Here is a 21,454-nt window from a genome sequence, read left to right on the forward strand (position 1 = left end):
CTCCCTCCTGGAGGCAGCCACTAGCCAGTGTGTGGCTTTTCCTCCCAAATATTTAAAATTGAAAGGCCATGCACATTTATCCTGAGCCAGCCATTTTATGCTAAAGCTTTACCTGCATCTGGTTACATTCAGCCTCAGGATACAAATAAAGAGCCTCATTTCAGTGCTCAAATGACAGTGCAGAGGACCCAGGACACAGGATTGCATGATTTACCCAGGTCCATGGCTGAAGGCTGGTCTGAGCCCAGGCCCTCTGCACCAGCACCTAGACGCTTAGGCCCTCTGCTCTTCTTCTGGCTCTGCACTGGCTCATCTACAGGAACACGGTCCCCACCCACCCCATCTGCAGGTGTGCTAAGGGCCCTCTCCACCACCTCCCTGAAGCCCCTCTCTGACTCAGGAGGCTCTATGGGGCACCAGTGAACACTGGCATCCGAATTTAAACTCTCAATCTCAGCAGCAATTCCACCCTGGACTAGGAACTTTGTATGGGCCACCAGGAGGAATGGGAGCCATGAGCATCCAGGAAAGCACTGCTCATAGGCAGCGCCATCTGTGGACTCAATATTTCAGGCTGACCCGAGTGTCCATCAGCTGCACAGCTGAGGACCTGAGCCCTATTCCTGTCCTCCCCTCCCTCTCCAGGCTTCTTCTGCCCAGGACGGTGGCCCAGCAGCAGTTCGGTCCAGGCTGGTGAAGCAAACTCCTCTGTCCACTCTGGTCCTGTGTCCACATGGAGCCAACTCCCTGAGGAATTCATGAGCAGCCCCACCAATGTGCTTGCTGACAGGTACTCTGTGTCCTCCTGGCCTCCTGGGGTCCTGCTGCAGGAAGAGGCCCCTCTAATGCCAAGGTAAGATGGGAAATTGCTGGTTTATCATATTTTCAAATGAACTCATATGGAAATCTGACATCACACAAGAGAGATGACATGGAGGTTTCCTTGGTGGGGTGGACTGCCTCTCTCATCATGTGACACTGGGCCAAGGGGGCATGCCAATGGCAGCACCAGCCTGTCAGCTATGTGGGAGGGACATGTCCTCAGCCCCCATCTTCCTCCTTGTCAAGAGACTTGTAATTTTCCATCAAGACACATAAGAAAGGGTGACATCCCTGTCTTTCTTTGGGGGTGCTGCACCTGCCTTGGGGCCTTTCACCAGACAGGAGAACAGAGGCCTAGGCCCACCGTGCCCAGCCTCCCCTGAGTCTCAGTGTTTCCTGTAACTGCCTTGGTCTCAGGATCAACTGTAAACAAGAAGGATCTGGAACCATCCTCACTGAGGGAAGCCCTAGGGGAGGAGAAAGGTGGGCTTTCCTGCTGGCTCCGGCCTGGGAGCCTCCCTCCTGCTTGCTGTAGCTGGGGAGAGCTCGAGATGTGGAGACAAAACTCACCTTGCGGGTGAGGAACCTTGGGCCCCTGTGATCAGACCATTAGTCCTCAGGCATGTGGGTTTGCCTGCCATTTCCACTTCCTGCCATTTCATCTGTGTGGTGTCTCCTGAGCAGCACGTGCTATAAGCTCAGATCTCCTTTAACAGCAAAATTGGTAGACTCTACTCCTGGCCTCTCAAGGTGCTGGGAGATTATGCATGTGCATAGGAAATAGATGCTATGTGAAGGTCACTAGGCCATTAATAATCACCAAGGAAAAGTAGAGCATGAAAGGTTCCATCTTCCTTAAATGTCATCTCCAGAGGAGCCCTCCCCTGAGTAATGGACATAAGCCAGATGCACTGCTGAATTTCCATTAATCACCATGAAGCAAAGTAACCATCCCAGTCCTTCCCCACACTAAACTCAGTCCAGGGTCCCAACAGTGCTGTTCCCATGCAGAGGAAACTCCCACCCTCTCAGAACTGTCTGGTGGGCTGAGGTCTGTGCCTGTCCTGGGTCCCTTCCTTGGAGTCCTTAACACAGTGTGTCCGTTGCAGCTGCAGCTCACAGGATTTGCTCTGAGGGCTGCAATGATCCTAGGCATGTGGGAGTGACACCTTGAGGTGTGAGGTTTTGCAGATGTGAGCCTTGACTGCTGAATCTCTGACCATACAGAGCCCAGGTGAGTTCTGAGAAGCCAGGGGAGGAGCAGGGCGAGGTGTGGACAGTGTGTCCTCCCTGCAGCTAACGACTTCCCACTGTGTCTCTAAAGGTCCTCTGTCAATAGAAGATATGATTCCAGTAGTGACCATGAAAAAACTCCAGGTAGATTCCAACAGTGAGACAGGACCCAAGGGAAGGGCGTTCCTGGGAGTCACTGAAGTATAACTGCTCAGCTGGAGACAGAGCAAGGGGCTGTGAAATCAGAAAGAAAAAAGAAATGTGTCTTTTCACCTTCAGCAGCTAATGGTGCAATAAAAGAGCTGTGATGTCTATGGGCTTTGAGTGCTTGATTCACGGCCATCTTGCTCTGCTGTCAAAGTGTCTTTCCCACCAGATCAGCTGTCTCCTGAATCTGCCTCTGACAAGCCTCAGCCCTGGAGTTGCCTGGTTAACTCCTGTTGAGAATGGAGCACAAAATCTTTGGGTGGGGTCTGGTGCTGACCCCCAGTGCAGGTGTGTCATAGACCTGGATCTCTCATGGCTTCCCAGACCCTGGATGTGGAGGGAATGCTGTCTCAGGGAGCTCAGGTGCAGGGTGGTAAGGAGCCCTCTCCTCTGCTGGACTTCAGGTCTTGCTCAGCAACCTCAGTGTTGTGTCCTGCTGTTTACTCCTGGTGCACTGAGGCCCCCGTGGTCAGGTTACCTGAAGAATCCCCTAAGTGTGGTGAGGTTGTAGCAAACTCAGCCACGTGCACAGTGAGCCCTGGAGCTGGTGTGGCCCCAGGTCCTGGAGAGTGTGCCAGAGCTGGAGCTTCTGAGCTGTGCTCACCTCAGATGCTTAATGCAGCTGTGCACACATGAGTTATGAACCTGGAGAGAGCCCTCAGCCCCGGCAAAGGCCACTAGAGGTCTCTGCATACCCCTCCTGGCTGAGTATATTCAGCCTGTTTAGGACAGAAAACCATCATGGGTGGACACCATTGTGTGTATAAGGCCCAGCCCTTGAATTGTGTTCACCTGTTTGGTGGAATGAGCCCTAAGAGAAGCTCCTCTAGGAATACCATTGGTCCATTTTTCTGGGGGACATTTTCAAAAGGGCAGAGTGGGAAGGACCACAGGCCCTGGTGTCACAGCTGAGCTCAAACTGGAACTGAGGCCAGCTGTCCCCAGTACCCATACTACAGCCCCCGGCCAGAGACAGGATATTTATAGTCCCTTCAAGGTCCTGTTTTTAAATCACAGTGTGACTGTAGGAGGTGGGGCCCATGGGTGGAGGGGACATGAGGGCAGGGCCATCATAAGTGAGTCACTGCCCTCAGAGAGGAGCTACAGGTGCTCCTGCCCCTTTTGTTCTATGAGGACATAGGAGGAGGGACATCTTTAGTCACCAACCATGGACATTCCTGCTCCTGAACTATGAGCAGTAAATCTCCTGTTCATGAGCCACCTGGTAGTGGCATTTTGTGACAGCCTCCTGAGTAGGATAAGAACCTACTCACCTCTGCTGAGCACCTTGGCCTGACCAGGCGGCTCCCTGTTGGTGACCACTAGACCCTCGTGGTGTCAGAGCTGTGGCCACAGGCGTTGCTCACCATAATTGGGTGAGGAGGACACATAGAAAGAGCCCATGGGAGTCAGTGACTTTCCTGTGTCCCTGTTGGACAGCCGTGTGCCATCCTGATGGTGGGCTCACCCGTCCCTGCCAGCTCAATAGCGTCCTTTTCTACCTGCTGGTCTCCTGTAAGGAGGGTGTCATTGACTGTGGATGTGGACGTGGGCTTCATTGATGTCATGTGCTTGCTGTGTCTCCTCTTGTGTCCTTCCCATGTAGGAATCCTGACCTTCAAACCACACAGCCCGGCCAATGTGGACCACAGGGCAGGTGCAGAACGTGGCCTCTCTCATGGCTCCCCACCACCAGCTCCCTTCCTGGCAGGTGCAAAGACTCTGACTCCTCTATACTAAGTGAGTAAATGAGGGCACTGCCAAAATATATGTCTTGTTACATAGGCTGCTGGGAAGACTGGATATCTGTATGTAGAAGAATGAATGAGACAGATCCCTCTCTCTCTTCTGCACAAAAGTCAAATCAGTGTGGATCAAAGAGAGGAATTAAACCAGAAACTTAGTGACTGCTAAAAGAAAGCATAGGCTCAACCCTGCTGCATGTGGGCACCAGGCACTGACTTCCTTAACAAGACCCCTAAAGCTCAAGAAATAAAACCAATGATCAATGACAAATTAAAAAGCTTCTTCACAGCAAAGGAAATGATTAAAGAGCATTAAAAGAGGGCTGGGGATATGCGTGGCATGCGTGAGGCACTGGGTTCAATCCTCAGCACCATATAAAAATAAAGATATTGTGTCCATCTAAAGCTAAAAAAAAATAAATATAAAAAAGAGCATGAAAAGAGAGCCAGCAGAATGGGAGGAAATCTTTGCCAGCCACTCCTCCAATGGGGATTAATATCCAGTATCCGTGAAGAACTCAAAAAAAAACAACACCAAAAAGTAATAACCCAATCAATAAGTGGGCAAAAGACAGAACTAAACAGGCACTTCTTAGAAGAAGAAATACAAATGCACAAAAAAACATGAAAATTTAACCTTCCTAGTAATCAAGGAAATGCAAATCAAAACTACAGTGAGCTTCTACATCACTCCAGTTGGAATGGCAATTATCAAGAATACAATTAATAATAAATGCTGGCAAGGATGGTTGGGGGAAAACATTCATGCATGGTTGATGGGACTGCAAACTGGACAACCACTCTGGAAAGCAGTATGGAGTTTCCTCAAAAGACTAGGAATGGACCTCCCCACATGACCCAGCTATCCCACTGCTTGATACTTATCCAAAAGAACTGAAATCAGCATAGTATAGCGATACAGTCACATCAATGTTCTTAGTGGCACAATTCACAGTAGTCAGACTATGGAATCAACCCAGGTGCCTGTCAATAGATGAATGGATCAAGAAATTGTGGCCTATATACACAAAGGGGTTTTACTCAGCCATGAAGAAGGAGGAAGTTATGGCACCTGAAGAAAATGTATGGAGGTGGAGACCATCCTGCTAAGTGAAATAAGCCAGACTCAGAAATCCAAGTGTTGAATGTTTTTCCTTATATGCTGGAGCTGGATCAAAATAAGGGGGGAGAGCAGAGGGGAGAGGTGGGGGAGGATCTCAGAAGATAAAGGAGAGGTGTGGGAGAGGATCTCAGAGGATAAAGGGAAGATGAGTGTAGTAGGAATTAAGGCGACTGGAAGAGGGAGGGGAAAAGGGAGGAAATGAGAAGCTAATTGACAGAATTATACTATATGCATGTACAAATATACCCCAGCAAATTCCACCTTTATGCATATCTATCAAGCACCAAGTCAAAATTAATAAATAGAGGGAAGATCAGTAGAGAAGAGGGAGGGGAGTAGGGGAGGGGGAGGGGAGGGAGAGAGGAAACAAAAGCCCAGGAGGCACTGCTGACCCTTCTCAACTGTACACAAAGGTGTTCTCCCTCCACTCTATGGTGACTTTTCTCTCCAATATTCTTTGAGTTGTGTTCACAATTCAAACACTTCCAAAAGCTTCTTTTATTTATTTATTTTTACATTTTTCCATAGGGGAAGCCCAAGGTAAACCACGTGGGCAGCAGGCTTGGTTTGCAGAGGAAGAGCCTTGTCTCCAGAGCACCCCTCCCTGCAGACTTATCCCAGCTGCCCAGTGCCCGCCTGGCCCAGGCCCACAAGTCAGAGCCCTCACTCCCTGCACAGGCTGCGGAGTCTGTGGGGCCTGGTGCAGTGGGCAGAGGGGCCGGCTTTCCTGCTCCTGTGACTTGGATTTCCTCCAGCTCACAAGAGGTTCAGTTCTGGTACATCAGGGTGAGAAGAGAGGAAGGAACCCAATCCTGGGTAGTATAAATAGGCCTGGAGCGACGCAGAGATTTACACTCAGCACTTACATTTCAGGAGTCAAGTGTGTTTTTTTAAGACTGTTTTGTTTTATTTTGCTTTAAACCTCTCTAAAATGTCAGTAAGAGAGAAAAGTAATTTCTCTCATTTCTGTTAAACTTTTATGTTTCACTTTAAACATTTTGCTGCTGCTTTTATCTTTACGTATGAAATAACAGACGTACTGGGTCATGATCTTATGATGATCCCATGGCTTTGACCTCCTTGCATAAACAATTTATATGTATATAATTTAATATTTTACTTTATATAATGATTTAAATGCAGTTCAGTGTATCTTTATTTTTCTGTTTCATTTTGTCTTTCTCAAAATGAAGATCTATGGTTAAGTATATATGCATTTAAAACACACCTTTCAGCAAGTCTAGAAATTAAACTGTTTTAAATAAGTTACACATCAACCAAGTATCTCTTATTGCACCATCAGCTGAAGCAGAGCCCTCTGGTCTACCACCAAGTACACACACACACACACACACACACACACACACACACACACCTGCACATATTTTATACTTATAAGGCCACAAACTGTATTTTAGAATACATCCTCTATGCAGTGTGTAAAGTGATCACCGAATAAGAGCAATGCAGACGATGTTCCATTACGTGATAATGCACCGGGTCTGTGGACGCCTGGGTCTTCGTGGGTTCTGTCACTTATTTTGAAAGGAAAAGCTGCAGACGGTCTGCAGACACTCCCAGGGATAAGCCCGAGGGACTCTCACTGATTCATTTGACCAGGAGGATCACGATTCTCACAGAAAGCCCTACAGGAAACGGGCCTTAAAAGACAAATTTTTCTGAAAGCTCTTGATGGATGCAGGGCACCTATTATTCACCTTGACTCGGAGATTTTTCAAAAGAAGATGGAGCCTCATGGTGGAAAATCCATGGGATTGATGAGGACAGGAGGCCTGTGAAAATAATAATAATAATAAGTAGACAGAGACACAGACAGGGTGCAGAGGCAGGGAAGGTGGCAGAGTGGCCTTTGTCCAAGCAGCCACACTTATTTATATCAAGAGGTTACATAGGTCATTAGTACCATAACCACATTACTGTTTAGAGTTTCAGTCAGGTTGCTTATTCTGCAGTTATACTTCACAGTTACAATATGCAATGTTAGGAGCTTTGTGCAGTTCTCAAGAAAGAACATTGTCTGAAGTCACTGTTCGGCGGGCAGCTCCAGGAGCACCAGAGCTTGGTGAAACATTGTGGTTATCAAGCAAGTAAATTCCTTTATTCCAGGGAGTTATGTGCCTAAGATTAAGGTGGAAGCTGATAAGACTCTAGCATAGAAGGCATTACCATAGCAACTGGGCATCCTATGCCTTTGCACAGAAAATTTCCCAGACACCAAGCAAGTCATCAGGAACCCCAATCCCAAACACAGAACCCCTACAGGCCTGCCCTGTGGGTGCTGCCCAGGATGGTGAGGAGGGACAATGGTGCCATTGGGTAAGTGGAGTGGACATTTGGTGACAGAGGGAAGGAGGCCTGTGACATCTGGGAGGGTCCCAAGGTGGGTCCCAGGTGGCAGCTATTGAGGGGCCACCAGAGGACATGGGACTTTACCCCCTGTAGTAGTGGCACCCCCTCCTCCACAGAAAATCTTAACTAAGCTTCTCCAGAAATCTTCACCATAATTGATTTTAGGACCATCAGCAAAAGAGTCTCTACAAAAAGTTAAATGTAGGTAAACTTTGTATTTTCCTGTTGCTCTATTTTAATTGGCCATTGGCTCTGGAAGAAATCAGCACTCCAGGTGCTGAACACCCCTTTACTAGTTTTTCACACACATTTATCCAGCGTAGTACTTTGTAGAAGTATGTTTACAAAATGCAAAATGGGAAAATTAAAAGACAGGTCCTTTAACAAGGCCTCTGGCCTTGAGCTGGGGCTTCACAGAGATAGATGTCTACATTTCTAAGATAAGAGAAGTTACCAACTGGGCTCCATGGTAACAGCTGGCAGGGAGGCAAGAAAGGGGAGAAACAACTCTCTCCTTCTCAGGTATTATCCTTGAAGGGTTAACTTACCCAGAACAGAGAAAGAAAAGCTGCTTTATGTGAACTTCTGCAGACTGTGAATTTCTGAGCCCCTCCCCTTATATGCTGGGTATAACATTCTAAACTACCTGAACGTGGTATTCAGGGGATTGATTGATTATAGCAAAAGCTGTCCCCTTTGAACCTGGTTTCAGCCAAATAAAACTGTTTCCTGCTATCTTTTGTGTCTTGCCTCATCTGGCCCCTACAACACTGCCACCGCAGGTCTCAGGAGAGATGGGCAGTGTGGAGATGGGCCTCTGATGAGGGAGCAGAGGGCAGGGTAGGTGGTCAGTGCTGGGTACCGGGGTCATCTGAGCAGTGCTCAGGCAGATGGCACAGGTGCTCCAAGGACACTGCAAGAGGATTGGCAGACTGAATTCATCAGCCACCAAAACAGCAGCCAGGTCCCCTCCAGCAACTGCTGGCAAAGGCTGGACCAGAGAAGCGAGGCTGTTCTTGGCAGAGCTGTCCTGGGGCAGCCGGCTTGGGATGCCCTGCATTGTGATAGCTGGACAGCCAGGCAGACGGTGGTCATCATGGTGCTCAGCTGGTCAGGGGACAGCTGACGGTGTGAACTTGCTGTGGAGGGATGATCACAAGTTCGAACCTACTCTCGTCCTTCAGAAGGGCTGGAGGCCCGAAGGCTTTGCATTCGGGGTCAGGGAAGCAGACAACTGGTCACGGGCCTGAGCCCTCTCTTGGCTCAGCCCCAGGGCAGTTGCTCTACCCTGCAGCAGTTGAGCATGTCCATGGGATGGAGGTTTGGTCCCCAGCATGGCAGTGCCAAGGCGCAGGGCTTTGTGAGACTGGGGCCCACTGCAGGCTCCTCATGGCACAGAGCACCTTCCTGCAAGTGGGCAGATGATGGGCTTCCAGAGCCAGTGGGCTGCCACATGAGAGGCTTGGCATACAGTGAGACACCCCACAGCATGCACCCCGGTGCATGTGGCTGCTCCCTTTTTGATTCCCTGTCATATGGTGATGCTGTCAGGTGATGCTTCAGGGCAAACAGAGGAGACCACCTGATCTTGGGCTTTGAGAGTTAAAAAAAAAAAGCAAAAAAAGACTGTGACCTAAATTAACATTTTTCTTTACAAAGTGGCCAGACTCCAGTATTTTATAATAGCTGCTCTTTCCCATCATGGCTGCCTGGAGAGTTTAGGAGTACCAAAGACCTGCACAAATAGCTCCCAGGGTGCTATAGACCTCAGAGATTTTCCTCTCCCTGACTGCAGTGCCCTCAGGACAATCAGGAACTTGTATCCCGGAAGCAAAGGCTCTGAAGACTCACTCCATGTGGCACCTGGGAAGCTGCTGCCTGCTGTTTGGAGCACAGCATGGGGCCAGCCAGCTGTGGGAACAGGGGTTGGGGGCTACTAAAGAAGCACACTGCCAAGTAACAAGCCTGGCCAGGCACCCCTGCCCCAGATCAGCTGCTGGGGGAGTGCCTCAGGGTGTGTGTGGGGGTCCCCTGGATAATCCTCAGTGGCAACTTGCACAATAAAAATCAGAACACATTCTCTTCCTGCACCGATGGGGGCCAGCACCCTCCCAGCAGTATGCGGTGGGCGTTTTTGTCCACTGTGCCTTTCTCCACAAGTGGAGAGGCCATGGCAGAGATGAGTGGTGCAGACAAGTGGCTGAGTGGAAGAGCCAGACAGGTGCCAGCGCCCGAGGTCCAGTGTGGATGCTATGAACCATAACCTGGAGAGGCCACTCAGTCAGGCCTAAGTCAATGTGCCAGGGGACTCCAGCACTGCCAGCTCTGCCTGGACTGTCCAGCCTAGAGATGACCCAAACACCACCCATCATCTGACAGTCAGAGGTCACGGCACTTGAGGCAGCTTGTGCACGTGGGTCTGCAGGCATTTCCAAGGCACAAGTGGAAAAGGTGTTTGGGGCCATGTGCTTCTGGCCAGAACACAAACTCTGAGGCTGGAGACACCACCTAGGAGGAACGCCCAGCTGCTGGAGGCCCTGCATACTTAGGTCTCTCCAGCACACCACCAATCTTCAAATCCCAGAGGGAACTGGGGAGATGCTTCCTGTATTCTGCACATTAGTTGTGAGCCCTGTTCCTGCACACTACAGACATGACCATTGAGACGACTGAGCACTGCAGTGTCCCCTGGGCTGTCAGCTGGGGTCTGCACCTGGTGGCCCACACCCTCAAAGGTGATGCAGAGAGCCTCCATGTTCAAAGAGCGTCTCTCCTCGCGTCTCACTCCCTCCATGTTGGCTGGCCAGGACACAGGGAGGGAACCAGTCGACAACTACACACAGCGCTGCAAACCGAACCAGAGTCCATGATTCCTCATTGTCAGCAAAGTCAAGGTGGCCGTGGAGGGGCCTATCCAAGAGGAGGTGGGGAAGGAAGAGGCAGGCTGGTGCTCGCCCAGTGCTCCTGGGGCCTCACCCCTTCTCACCAGGCTGGTCCTGAGGCTGAGCCAAGCAGACACCAAGACCACAGAGCCATAGACTTAGCTCCTCAGACAACCAAGCACCAGCCCAACGGCCACCTCTCCAGTCAACTCCCAAGGACGCCATGCAGGATGCATCAGTGAAGGGGAGTTCCTTCTCTGTAGGACACTCCTGTGACAGTTGGTTTATAATATTCTGGGCTCTGAGCCACTTGGGGCACAAGGGCACCCCAGTATGTAAGAGTGGTCACCTGGGCTCCCAAACACACTGAGCGACAATAGGCAGTGTGAAGATGGTGGGAATGCACGGCCACAGGCTCCCCTTCCAAAGACCCTCTGAGCATGTACTTGGTAGGAAACTGTGTCACGTTTGGTGCTTGAAGTCAGAGGAAAGGGAAGGATTTATGATTCGGAACCCACCTGCCCTTACTCCTGCACAGCATCAACTCCATCCTGCCATGAAGCTTGGGCAGGAGGATTTGAGAAAAGGACTGAGGGAAGTCCTAGCGCCAGGGGTCAGGACATGATCTGGAGGCCTCGGCTGCTCAGGAGCCCTGTCCTCAGGATCTAAGGACTTCCATCCTCCTGGTCCCTCACTCAGCAGTGCTGTGATTCTACAAGTCAGCCGTCATCTGTGGGCGTCCACACCCCCAGGAGAGGAAAAGGAGGCCCAGCCCACCCCAGGCCACCTCACTGGGCTGCGGTCAGACTCAGGAGATGAGGCCCAATGTTCTACACCAGCTGTGAAGGACCAGACTCGGGTGGGATGGAAAAGCAAACCCGTTCTCCACTGCCCTGGAGCCACCCACACCTCGCTCTGGATCCCCAACCCCCAAGGGTCTCCCTCAGTCCTTTCTCCCTGAGTGGACAGGCAGAGCACCTCTGAAGGACCTGCCCTCCTCTCCAGGCATCTCTGTATGTGGTTATTTTTGGCCCCAAACCTACTTTGTGTCAGCAGTCGACAATCAACATGGAACACAGCAGTAGCGAGAGGAGGGGAGGGGCCACAGGACCTGCCAGGGCCTCCTGGCTCTAGCAGGGATCTCAGCCCAGGCGTCACCTGTTACTGGGCCCTAGTGACCATCGCACGTCTCCTCTGCATAAAGGCACTGCCACACAGTCCCTCTGAGTGTGTTAAGTCCACCCTGAATCCCAGGACCACCCTGAAGCCCAGCTCTGGAGCAGCTGGAGCAGCTGGGCAGCTTGTGAATGGTGGGATCAATCTTTTGACTTTGTACCAAGCAGCAATTTCTCCTTGAATTAGAAAGTTTTTAAGCCCAGGTAAAATGAACCTGATGGGCACGTCCTCCAGGAAAAGCTTCTAACTTCTACACCAGTGTCTCCTAGGCTTGATTTGGGGCCTTTGAACGGAGCAGTTTTCCATTCCACTTTCTATCTTCTCCAAGAGAAATGAAGACCCAAGAAACACTGCAGCACACGACCTACCCCATGGTGCTTTCTTCCTCTAGTGCTGGGTGGACACACGGCCAGTGAAAACAGTCTGCACCCTGATCACTCACTGCTTAGGAAAACTGCACAAAAAGGAGGAGGGACTTCCCTGGTGGCATTCACCTGGACAGCCTCCCAGGTGCAGCTTCCTGCTGGGAGTGGGGACCGGGGTGTGGTGTGAGGAGCTGCTTCTCCAGGTAAATGTCTAAGGCCTGCTCCACACATGGGCACTGAGCTGATTCATAGCTAGGACAGAAACCCTCCTCTTAGAGATTATTTCTCTACTGATGGACTTAAGATCCTCAAAACCCATACCCAACCCATGTCGGGCACTGCTGATGTCTACTGGCCACCGAAGACACACAGAAGTTTCTAGAAGTTTTACTGGTCCCACCTGCTCTGACCCCACTGCCTGTTCAAGGCAGCCCCCTCCCTAGTCTCCAGGGTCCTCCTATTGCAGAATGGACACCTCTTCTCCCCTCTCACTACCTCTGTTCAGGCCGGGAGTTAGATGATAGGAAAGGGCTCTGGAAACACAGTGAGTTAATCCACTGGGACACGGATTCCACATTCCCATCCCACTTCCCTGCACACGGTGTGAACACACTCGGCACCACCAAAGTGTGTCCTCAGGAAGGGCACCTAGGACCCAGGCACAGAGGTGTCCCCTAGACCTCTGATCAGCCACTGCCTGAGAAGGGCAGACTGCATGTCCCCCCAAGGACATGGACTCTCTCTGCTGTGTCCAGTGACCACTCTTGAACCTAGACATGGGACCAGTCCCTGGATGTTGGGGACTGTCAGTGCCTTACAGGGTGGGGCTGTGCGTGTCACAAAGGGCCTTCCATCATGGAGTCTGAGGAGAGAACTGTGGGAGGCCCTCTGGCAAGGGTCAGTCACTGGTTGGCCAGTGAGTAGCTAGGACTGTCCAAAGACATGACTAAGAAGCTTCCTCCTGTGGATAAAGCTCAATACCCATACCCCCTCCTGCACCCCCACCCTCCAGCCCCATCACCCACCTCCCTCCCCTGACCTGCCAGGCTGCCCTCCCCCCGTTCATCTGGCTCCCCTTTCCCGTCACTCCCCCATCTATACCCCCTCTCCTCCTCCCAGATCTCACTTCTAAGTCTCCATAATCCAGTCCCACCCACAATCCAGTCTCCCCAACCAGGCAGCAGGGTTGACACACTCACCCAGGGGAGATGGTTTCCTCACTGTGAGTGCAGGTCATAGTCCCTGGGACTGTCTTCCCAGCAGCCTGAGCAGGTGGACCCAGGGGACACAGGAGGATGACAGCCCCACAATCAGCCTGGAGCATTTCTGAGGTCAGTTGCCAGACCCCTGGCTCCCCGACCAGATCCTGGCTGTCCTACCGCTGCCTGGGCTCTCCCTCACTCTGTCTTAGCACCATGGCAGAAAGAGCTTCAGCAGGGTCCTTTTCCCAAAGTCCTTCCTTCCCTCTCCTGCTGAGCAGCCAGCTGCAGGAGCCTGCAGGAGCAGCAGGCATGAGGTCAGGAGTCACCCAGGACCCTGCAGAAGCCTCCACACAGCCAGCGTGTCCAACTATGGTCCCTGCCCTAAGCCCTCCTGGACACTCCATCTCACAAATGTGTGAATGGACCAAGGAGAAGGTCCCCAGTGGAGAGCACAGGCTGTAGGGTCAGGGTGAGGTGCTCACGGGGCCAGGGGGTCTCCCTCTCTGGGTGAGGCACTTTGGGTTCTTTTAAAGTGAACTGTTGCATAAGGCGTCCAGGGGGGTGAATCTAGACACAGAATGGAGAGGTGGTGGCCAGGGCTGGAGGAGGGGACAGGGAGCCCAGCTCAGGGTGTGAAGCAGCTCTGGAGATGGGCTGCACAGGGTGTGAACACACTCGGCACCACTCAAGTGTGTGCTCAGGAAATTTCCCACCATGTGTACCTTACCACAGTTAAAAACACTAAAGTCCCAGGAACTTCAATAGGGAAAGGGTGGTTCTGTCTATAACCACACTGGACAGAACGTGTTCTCAAATGGAAACCTCTGGGGGGGAGGATGTGAATGTGTGTGAGTGTATGTGTGTGTGTGTGTGTGTGTGTGTGTGTGTGTGTGTGTGTGAGCTAGCCATAGGTTTTGATTCTGGACATCTGCTTCAAAGTGGGAGAGCTTCCTGACTCCTCCCCAAATGTTTTTTAGGAAATGACTGGCCAAGGTGAAGTCCAGCCATAAGTCTGTGACTGGACCTGGAGCCCTTCCCTGATGATGTCCAAGGGCAGCTCTAGTACCCAGGTTCTGACCTGAGAGGCTGAGGCAGAGGAGTCCAGTGCCTGCCTGGGGCCCTGGGAGGAGGGAGCAGGGGGCAGTGGGTGGAGTTGGGGGACTGAGATACCCAGGGGAGGTCCAGGACTGAAGACTGGAGCATTCCAACCAGGACTGTGTTGCCAGGAGACAGCTTGGGACACTGTTGCCTGGAGACGGCAGAAGATCTGGCACTGCCCTATCCAGAGGGCACTTAGAGAGCCCCACAGCACCAGCGTGGCCAGGCCATGGCTGGACACTATAGGGAGAGGGTCCAGGACGAGGTTCATCAGAACCAGTTCCTACGGGAACAGTACCTGCGAGAGCTGCGCACACAGAAGCTCTGCACAGAGTACCATGTGAATCCCCTGCGCAAGGGTGAGGACTGGGGGACAGAGGCAGGGCACTGCAGAGTGGGTTGTGGGTGCACAGGCAGCAGGTAGAGGCCTGCCCTGGTCTCTGGTCTCCAGGAAGGGTGGATTCCAGGGCCGCCCAGCCTCCTGAGACACATCAGATGCATTGAAATGCATCCACCACAAGATGAGATCAAATGTACTGCATATAAGCAGTACTGTTTGGTTCTTTGGGGTTTGGTTTTCTTTGTGTGTGGTTTTGTGTTTGTGTGTGTGTGTGTGTTGTTGTTGTTGTTGTGTGTGGTTGTGAGTGTCTGTGTGTGTGCATGATTATGTTTACCGTGGATTGAATTCAGGGGCTCTCAGCCACATCCCTAGTCCTTTTTATTTTCCATTTTGAGACACAGCCTGGCCAAGTTACTGAGGCTGTCTTCAGAATTTATGATCCTCCTTCCTCAGCCTCACAAACCTCTGGAGTTACAGGTGTGTACCACTGCAGCAGCTAGGAGTTGCTTCTAATAATTTTCCTTTAGAAGTAACTGCATTTTGCAGGGGTTTTTGCTTTTATTTTTGTTTATATTTTGATTTCATATACTAAAGGGATTTTAGGATTTTAATGTCATCATAACCCTTTCTCTGGAAAGTTCAGGAGAACAGGCTCTGGACAGTGCTCCCTGTCATCCAGGTAAAAGCACCCTCCCCTCCCCTCTTCTCACCCTGCACACTCCTGTGAGATCCATCTCATCCTGCAGCATCAGCAGCCCCTAAAGGACACTGGGCCTCAGATGAGCCCCAGATCCGCCATCTGACGACCTCCTGGCTAACTTCCCTTGGACTCACCATTAGGAACCTCAGACTGGCCCTCTGGAAATCTAGGGGCTCTGAATCCCTTGCCCACCCTCTGCTTCTCCAGAAAGCCCTGTGGCAGCACAAGGCAGCTGGGCCCTTCCCTCCCAGGTGAGAAACCTGAGTCAGCCCCGGCCTCTGTCCCTCTGTCCACACACCTGGCAGTCACAGAAGCAGAATGGCTGCTGCTTCACATTTCCCCTGACCCTTGTCTGTTCCTACCTCAGGGAAAGACTCATGGTACACTGGGGGCATCCCCACCTCTCACTTAATTCCACCCTCTGAACAGCGACTGGACCTGCCCCTCTCCAGCCTCACTCCCCAGCCCCAGCAGGGCCATCCTCATTCCTGCCTGCTGCTCTGTTGCGCTCCCAGCTACGCTCCTTCCCTCCAAACCAGCCACCCCAACCCATGTCCTAGGGACTGCTGGCTAGAGCTACCCTAAGAGGCCAGTTTGGTTACGTCCATCCCTCTGCAGAACACTTGTGTGGCCTCTGCTACTTCTGAGCTACCTTAAAACAGCCAGTGCATCAGACCCTTTGGAATTGGCTCGGATTCCTCCCTAGCTTCATCCCCAACTGCCCTCCACCACCCCACCCAAGTTCCTGCTGCCCTTGGCTGCTAGGCTCCTGACCAGGCTCCTCTCTCCTCCATCTCTGAACACTCATGCCACAGCCCCCATTGTACCTGCCCACCTGCTCCTCCTCCCTGAGCCCCCCACTCTGGGCCTCTGTAACCAGCACCCCTGCAGCCTGGCTGTCTTCAGGACACTCAGTGACTTCATTCTGCTTATAATTCTTCTAGTTGTCTTCTGGAGTCCCCACCACTGATTTCAGGAGAAAAGTATAGTTTGGTCCATCCCAACAAGCTAAATAATCCCTCAGGCCACATTCATTCTGGGAAAAGCGATTTCCTCCAGTTCTTTCCCTTGGGCACAGGATTAATGTGGCCACTGTGGTGAAGTGAGAAAATACTGTAGCTTGCATTTCTGTTTACTTGTACTACAAAGAAAAATATTATGCTTTTCTAATATGCAGATAATTTTACATACAGATGACATACACATTTCATATCTTAGGGGCGCATGCTCAGAAGACTTTTTCTGCTGGGCACAGTGACACACACCTATATCCTGGCAGCAGGGAGCTTGGGGCAGGGAGATTGCAAGTTTAAGGATGACCTCAACAGAGACCGCTCTCAAAATAAAAGAAAAGAGGGCTGGATTAGGATTAGGGTTAGGGTTAGCTCACTGCAATAAATAAATGAGTGAATGAATAAACAAACATAAATCCTAGTAGCCTGTGGCTTGTTGCCACTGCCCTGGACAGTGCCAGGCCAGACCCTAGGTCCTCGAGGGCTGTGGGACCTTATTCCCAGCACCCAGCCAGAACCCCCCAGGCCCAGGCACTACGTGGGTGCAGAATGGGAGCCTGGTCTAGGGTGAGTGGCGGGAGGCAGGGGTTGGGCTCTGACCTGCACTGTGTCCCTGCTCTTCTCCAGTTCACACAATCACCAAGAAGCCCATGTCGTGGCATGATAACTTGGAGGAACCTGAAGATGGTAAGTCCTTGGGTTGGAGACTTTGTGAGGTGGGGCAGAGAGAGGCAGGGGGCTCAGAGAACTCGCAGGCAGAGTCGCTGCAGGGAACCTCAGGGTCCTCTGCTGTGGTCTCAAGACTACTCTACTGACCAGGCTCAGAGAGACTGATGTGCAAACACATGCCAACTCATTACTGTCATCCACAAGAGTCCCCATGGCCTGAAGATAGGAGTCATTCATTCACAGATGTTCAGACGTTACTCACACATGTGGGTTCTGAAGGCCTAGGAACTGGATTCATGTCCTGGTGCTGCCACTCCTTAACTGCAGGCTTCGGCCAGGTTGTTGACCTCTCAGCTCACTTCTTAGAGTTGATGGAAGGACCAAGCAAAACACCACAGGTCTTAGAGCTGAACCCGGCTCACCATGCTCAGTAAACACAGTCCTGTTCATGTTTCCACTTTACCTGGTGACAGGCAGTGGGGTGGGCCTGGGGGTGTCAGCACAATGAGGCAGAGGCAAGAGGGCAGCCTGTAAGTGCCTCCACCAGTGTGTGGGGTGGGATCGTGGGCAACAACATGGAAAACAGGTGCCTTTGTCAGGCAGGGGATGTGGGACTGTTGGGGCAGGTGGGCACAGGTGGTCCAGTGTGTCAGACGGGAGGCTGTGGAAGGACACCACATGATGGAGAGGCACAGGAGAGCAGCATCCGCATGTTCTGAGAACAGAGGAGTTGACCTCTGTCCCTGCCTGCCCTGGACTCCCGGGGGGCCCATATTTGTCACAGCCCTGCCCCAGGGTCCAGAATAGTGCCTGGCACAGTTTGCACTTGACACATTTGCTGACACATGGCTGAGAACCAGACGCCCCTGTCTCAGGCCCTGGGTCTGCACACAGAATTCTGTGGCCCTAGAGTGGTGTGGCCAGGAAAAGGACACGGGCAGCTTCTAACTTGAGCCTCCTCTCCCAGTCAGGTTTCTGAATCTCGTTCACCATGCTGCTCAGAGACCCCGGAAGAAGTACCCAGAGACACAGACGGAAAGTCAGGAGATCGGCTGGGAGGCAGAGCCCTTGGTAAGCGAGGCCCCTGCTCCGGGCAGCAGTAGGAACACAGGGTGGAGCGGACAGTAGCTGAGAGCAGAGTGGGCAGCCAGCTGGCAGGGGCTTGGATTCTGTCCTTCCTTGCTATCCTGAGACCTAGGGTGAGTTTCTAAGCCACTGTGTGGTGCTGATCCTGGTCATGAATGGGGACACCACAGAACCTGCCTCACAGGGTTGCTGAGAGGAGCAGTACCTGGGACAGTGCCCAGCACACAGCAACTGCTCAGTAAACGTGGCCAAGGCTCCTGTGATGCAGATGGGGAAGAGCAGAAAGGAATCCCTGAGCCCTGCCCGGGACAGTCAGGTGCTGCTCCAGACAGGAAGACATCCCCAGGGGGCCCACCACTCATAGAGAAGAGCTCACCCCAAAAGCAGGAGGTGTGGCTCAGAGCTTGGGAAGCAAGGCCACACGGAGGCAAGGGACAGCCATGGAGATCTAACTATCAGTGAAAGAGGGGACTTCAGAGGAAACTGCTCAAGACCTTGATTGAACATGAATAAAGAATCAGGGATCAGTGATTTCTAAAGACCACATGGAAGGCTTGATCCAAGGGGGGCTGTGGCTAGGGCAGAGGCTCCAGCAGGGTGGGCAGCTGGACAAGCTAAGGATGGAGGGGTGTGTGGGGTGGGAATCACTGGGGGGAACGTCTGGGTGAGGGGTCCTGGCTAAGCTGACCTGGCTGGATTCTTGCTGAAGGCAGAGCAGGAACCAGACCTGCTCTGGGGGACAGATAGCAAGGAGCCCACAGACACCCAGGACAGTCAACACCCAGGGTGGTGGCTCTCGCTACAGAGTTTCACTGAAACTGGACGATGCAGAGGTGACCACAGAAGGCCCTAAGTCAGACCTGGTTTAAGAGGAGGACGGCCTGAGTGGAGTTTGGTCCAGGAGAGTCCTTGTCCAGTGAGAGAGAGGTGGGAGGGAAGGGAGCCTGGTGAAGAAAGGTCAGCCCAGGGGACATTGGGCGTCTTAGCAAAGCACCAGAGAGCTGGGGGCTTCACACACCATGGGAAGGTTGCTCCCTGCACCTCAGGGCGTCTCCTACAGTCAGCACACACCACAGGAAGGACGAATGTGGGCCCAGCCAGGCCTGCCTTGCTCAGACCCTTCCAGGCCTCCAGGATAGAATGCTGTGTCTGAGTCCCAAGGGGCCTGCCGGCACTCAGTCTGTCCATCACACATGTGGGGACAGTGCCCTCAGGTGGCAACAGGGAGCAAGGTAGGAAGTAAGCCCCCCACATTAGATCCAGGTGTTGTGGGAACATCAGAGGTAAAGAAGCTGGGCTTTCAGAGCCTTGTGCTTGGGGCAGAGGATGTGATTGATGTGCTCCATGGGCCCCAATGTGAGGACCCCTGTCCCTGCCAGGACCTTGCCCTGTTCAGAGCACCCCAACCTCAGCCCAGGGACCCCTGGTAAGTAAGGCTCAGTGGGCACCTCTTTGCCTTGTGTCTCTGGGTAACACTTGCTGAAAATATATCCTCATGTGGGATGCGTGTCCAAACACTCACACACACCAACACACACTCATACACACTCAAACATACACACTCAAACATACACACTCACACACACATACACACACACACACATACACACACATACACACACACTCACACATACACAAACACTCACACATACACACACACTCACACATACACTCACACACATTCACACCCACACACATTCACACCCACACATACATACACTAACACATACACACACTCACATATACACACATACACACATACATACACATTCACACATAACACACACACTCTCACACACTCCCACACATACACATTCACACATACACACACACTCACACATACACACATACACACTCACACTCACATACATACACATACTCACACTCCCACACACACTCACACATACTCATGCACACTCTCACATATACACTCACACATACACACACACTCACACATACACACACACACACATACACACACACACTCACACATACACTCACACACACAAAAAAATACACACACATCCTCACACACTCATACACGCTCACACACTCAATACACACACTCACATACACACTCACACACATACACAGACACTCACACACACATACACACACATTCACACACACGCTCGCAGCCTGGGATGGAATGAGCATGTACGTTCCTGAATGACCCTCAGGGCAACTTCTCTAAGGTGCATGTGCTGAGGTCTTCCCTCCCCTTGGCTCTCTGTGACCCCCCCACACTCCCTTTCCATTCAAGCACCTGGTGAACACTAGTGTGTGCAGATGCTGCTGGGGACAGGCACAGCACCGCCCCCAGCTGTCCCTGGCGCCCCAGCACAGAGGCCGCTGGCTCTGGGCAGCCTGGCTGTGGTGCCCCCTGCCTCAGAAGGAAGAGGAAACGGTGTAGACAGGGAAGTGAAACGCAGCACAGTTGGGCCACGGTGGGGCAAGCAGCTGCCCTGCTCCGTTAGTCCTGCAGGCCTGGACAGTTCACAGGAACGAAGCCAGGAATCGGCCTTCCCTGTGTCCACACAGCCAGGGGCACCAGCCCCAGATGTGCTGCAGTCCGGCTTCCTGGGGCCCAGGGGTGGGATGGGGCCACTTCTCAGCTTCCATTTTCCCTGAAGGAAGCTGGGAGGAGACCAGGTACCAGGAAATGAGAGAAAACACAGTGAACCGGGGCATTTGATGCAAGGTCCCTGGGACCTAAGACTTCCCAGAGGACCCGCAGGCTGCCCTCCATGTATGCAGGGGGCAGGGCGGAGCCCCAGCTCTGCGAAGGTGACGCCCCTTGCTCTCGGGACGCTCTAAGTGCTGGTGTCGCAGTTTTACAAGCAGCATTGAGCAGGAGAGCCCTGGGGCCACCTGTCAAGGAGGCCCGATTGGGTCCAGCTCTTCCCCTTCCTGACCAGCTCTACTGCCCCTGCCTCCATCTAGGTCAGCCCAGAGCGCCAGGACCACAGGCTGAATCACTTCAGGGTCTACAAGGACATCACTCTGTACAAGGCCAAACTGTGGCTCCTGGGGGAGAAGGACCACCGCAAGTAGTGCTCCACGGAAGAGCCGGCCTTCGTGCTGAGCGCCGAGTGTGCTGTCCAGGGAAATAAAGGTGGTTTTGCTAGAAAGCAAACCTGCAGCGCATCTCATTTTACAAACCACAATCCCTTTATGTACAGTCCTAAGTTGGGCAGCAGTCAGACCAAGAGCAGCTCAGGAGGCCCCACTTGCCTCATGGTGGTGGCCTTGGCAGCCAAGGTGTTTGCAGTGCCCACAGGAAAAGGAAGTGAGGCCCAGACAGCACCATGAGTCCAGCTGCCACTGTCTAATTTGACGTGGGTGGAGTGTGGCCCCTGGGGTTGGCTGAGCTGCAGCTACATGTTAGGAGAGAGAGTCCCAGGTGTGCAGGCAGGTCAGGCT

General features: G+C 52.4%; 2 protein-coding genes across 2 annotated transcripts in view; both read left to right on the forward strand.

Moving 5' to 3' along the window:
* The first annotated feature begins 650 nt into the window (after positions 1–650).
* LOC308655607 (uncharacterized protein) overlaps positions 651–21,454 on the forward strand; it is an 801,622-nt gene continuing 780,818 nt past the window's right edge. The window contains exon 1 of the mRNA XM_081305659.1: positions 651–853. The gene's annotated coding sequence lies outside the window, so the exon portion shown is untranslated. The remainder of the gene's footprint in view (positions 854–21,454) is intronic.
* LOC308655929 (cilia- and flagella-associated protein 144-like) lies at positions 14,453–21,085 on the forward strand (the record flags this gene model as incomplete). The annotated part of the gene is made up of 4 exons (XM_081306377.1): positions 14,453–14,582; positions 16,904–16,963; positions 17,913–18,016; positions 20,975–21,085. 4 exons carry the CDS (start codon positions 14,453–14,455, stop codon positions 21,083–21,085), a joined length of 405 nt encoding a protein of 134 aa, XP_081162503.1.

The sequence above is a fragment of the Spermophilus citellus genome (genome assembly GCF_964194105.1).
Source record: "Spermophilus citellus genome assembly, chromosome: 1".
NCBI classification, from domain to species: Eukaryota; Metazoa; Chordata; class Mammalia; order Rodentia; family Sciuridae; genus Spermophilus; species Spermophilus citellus.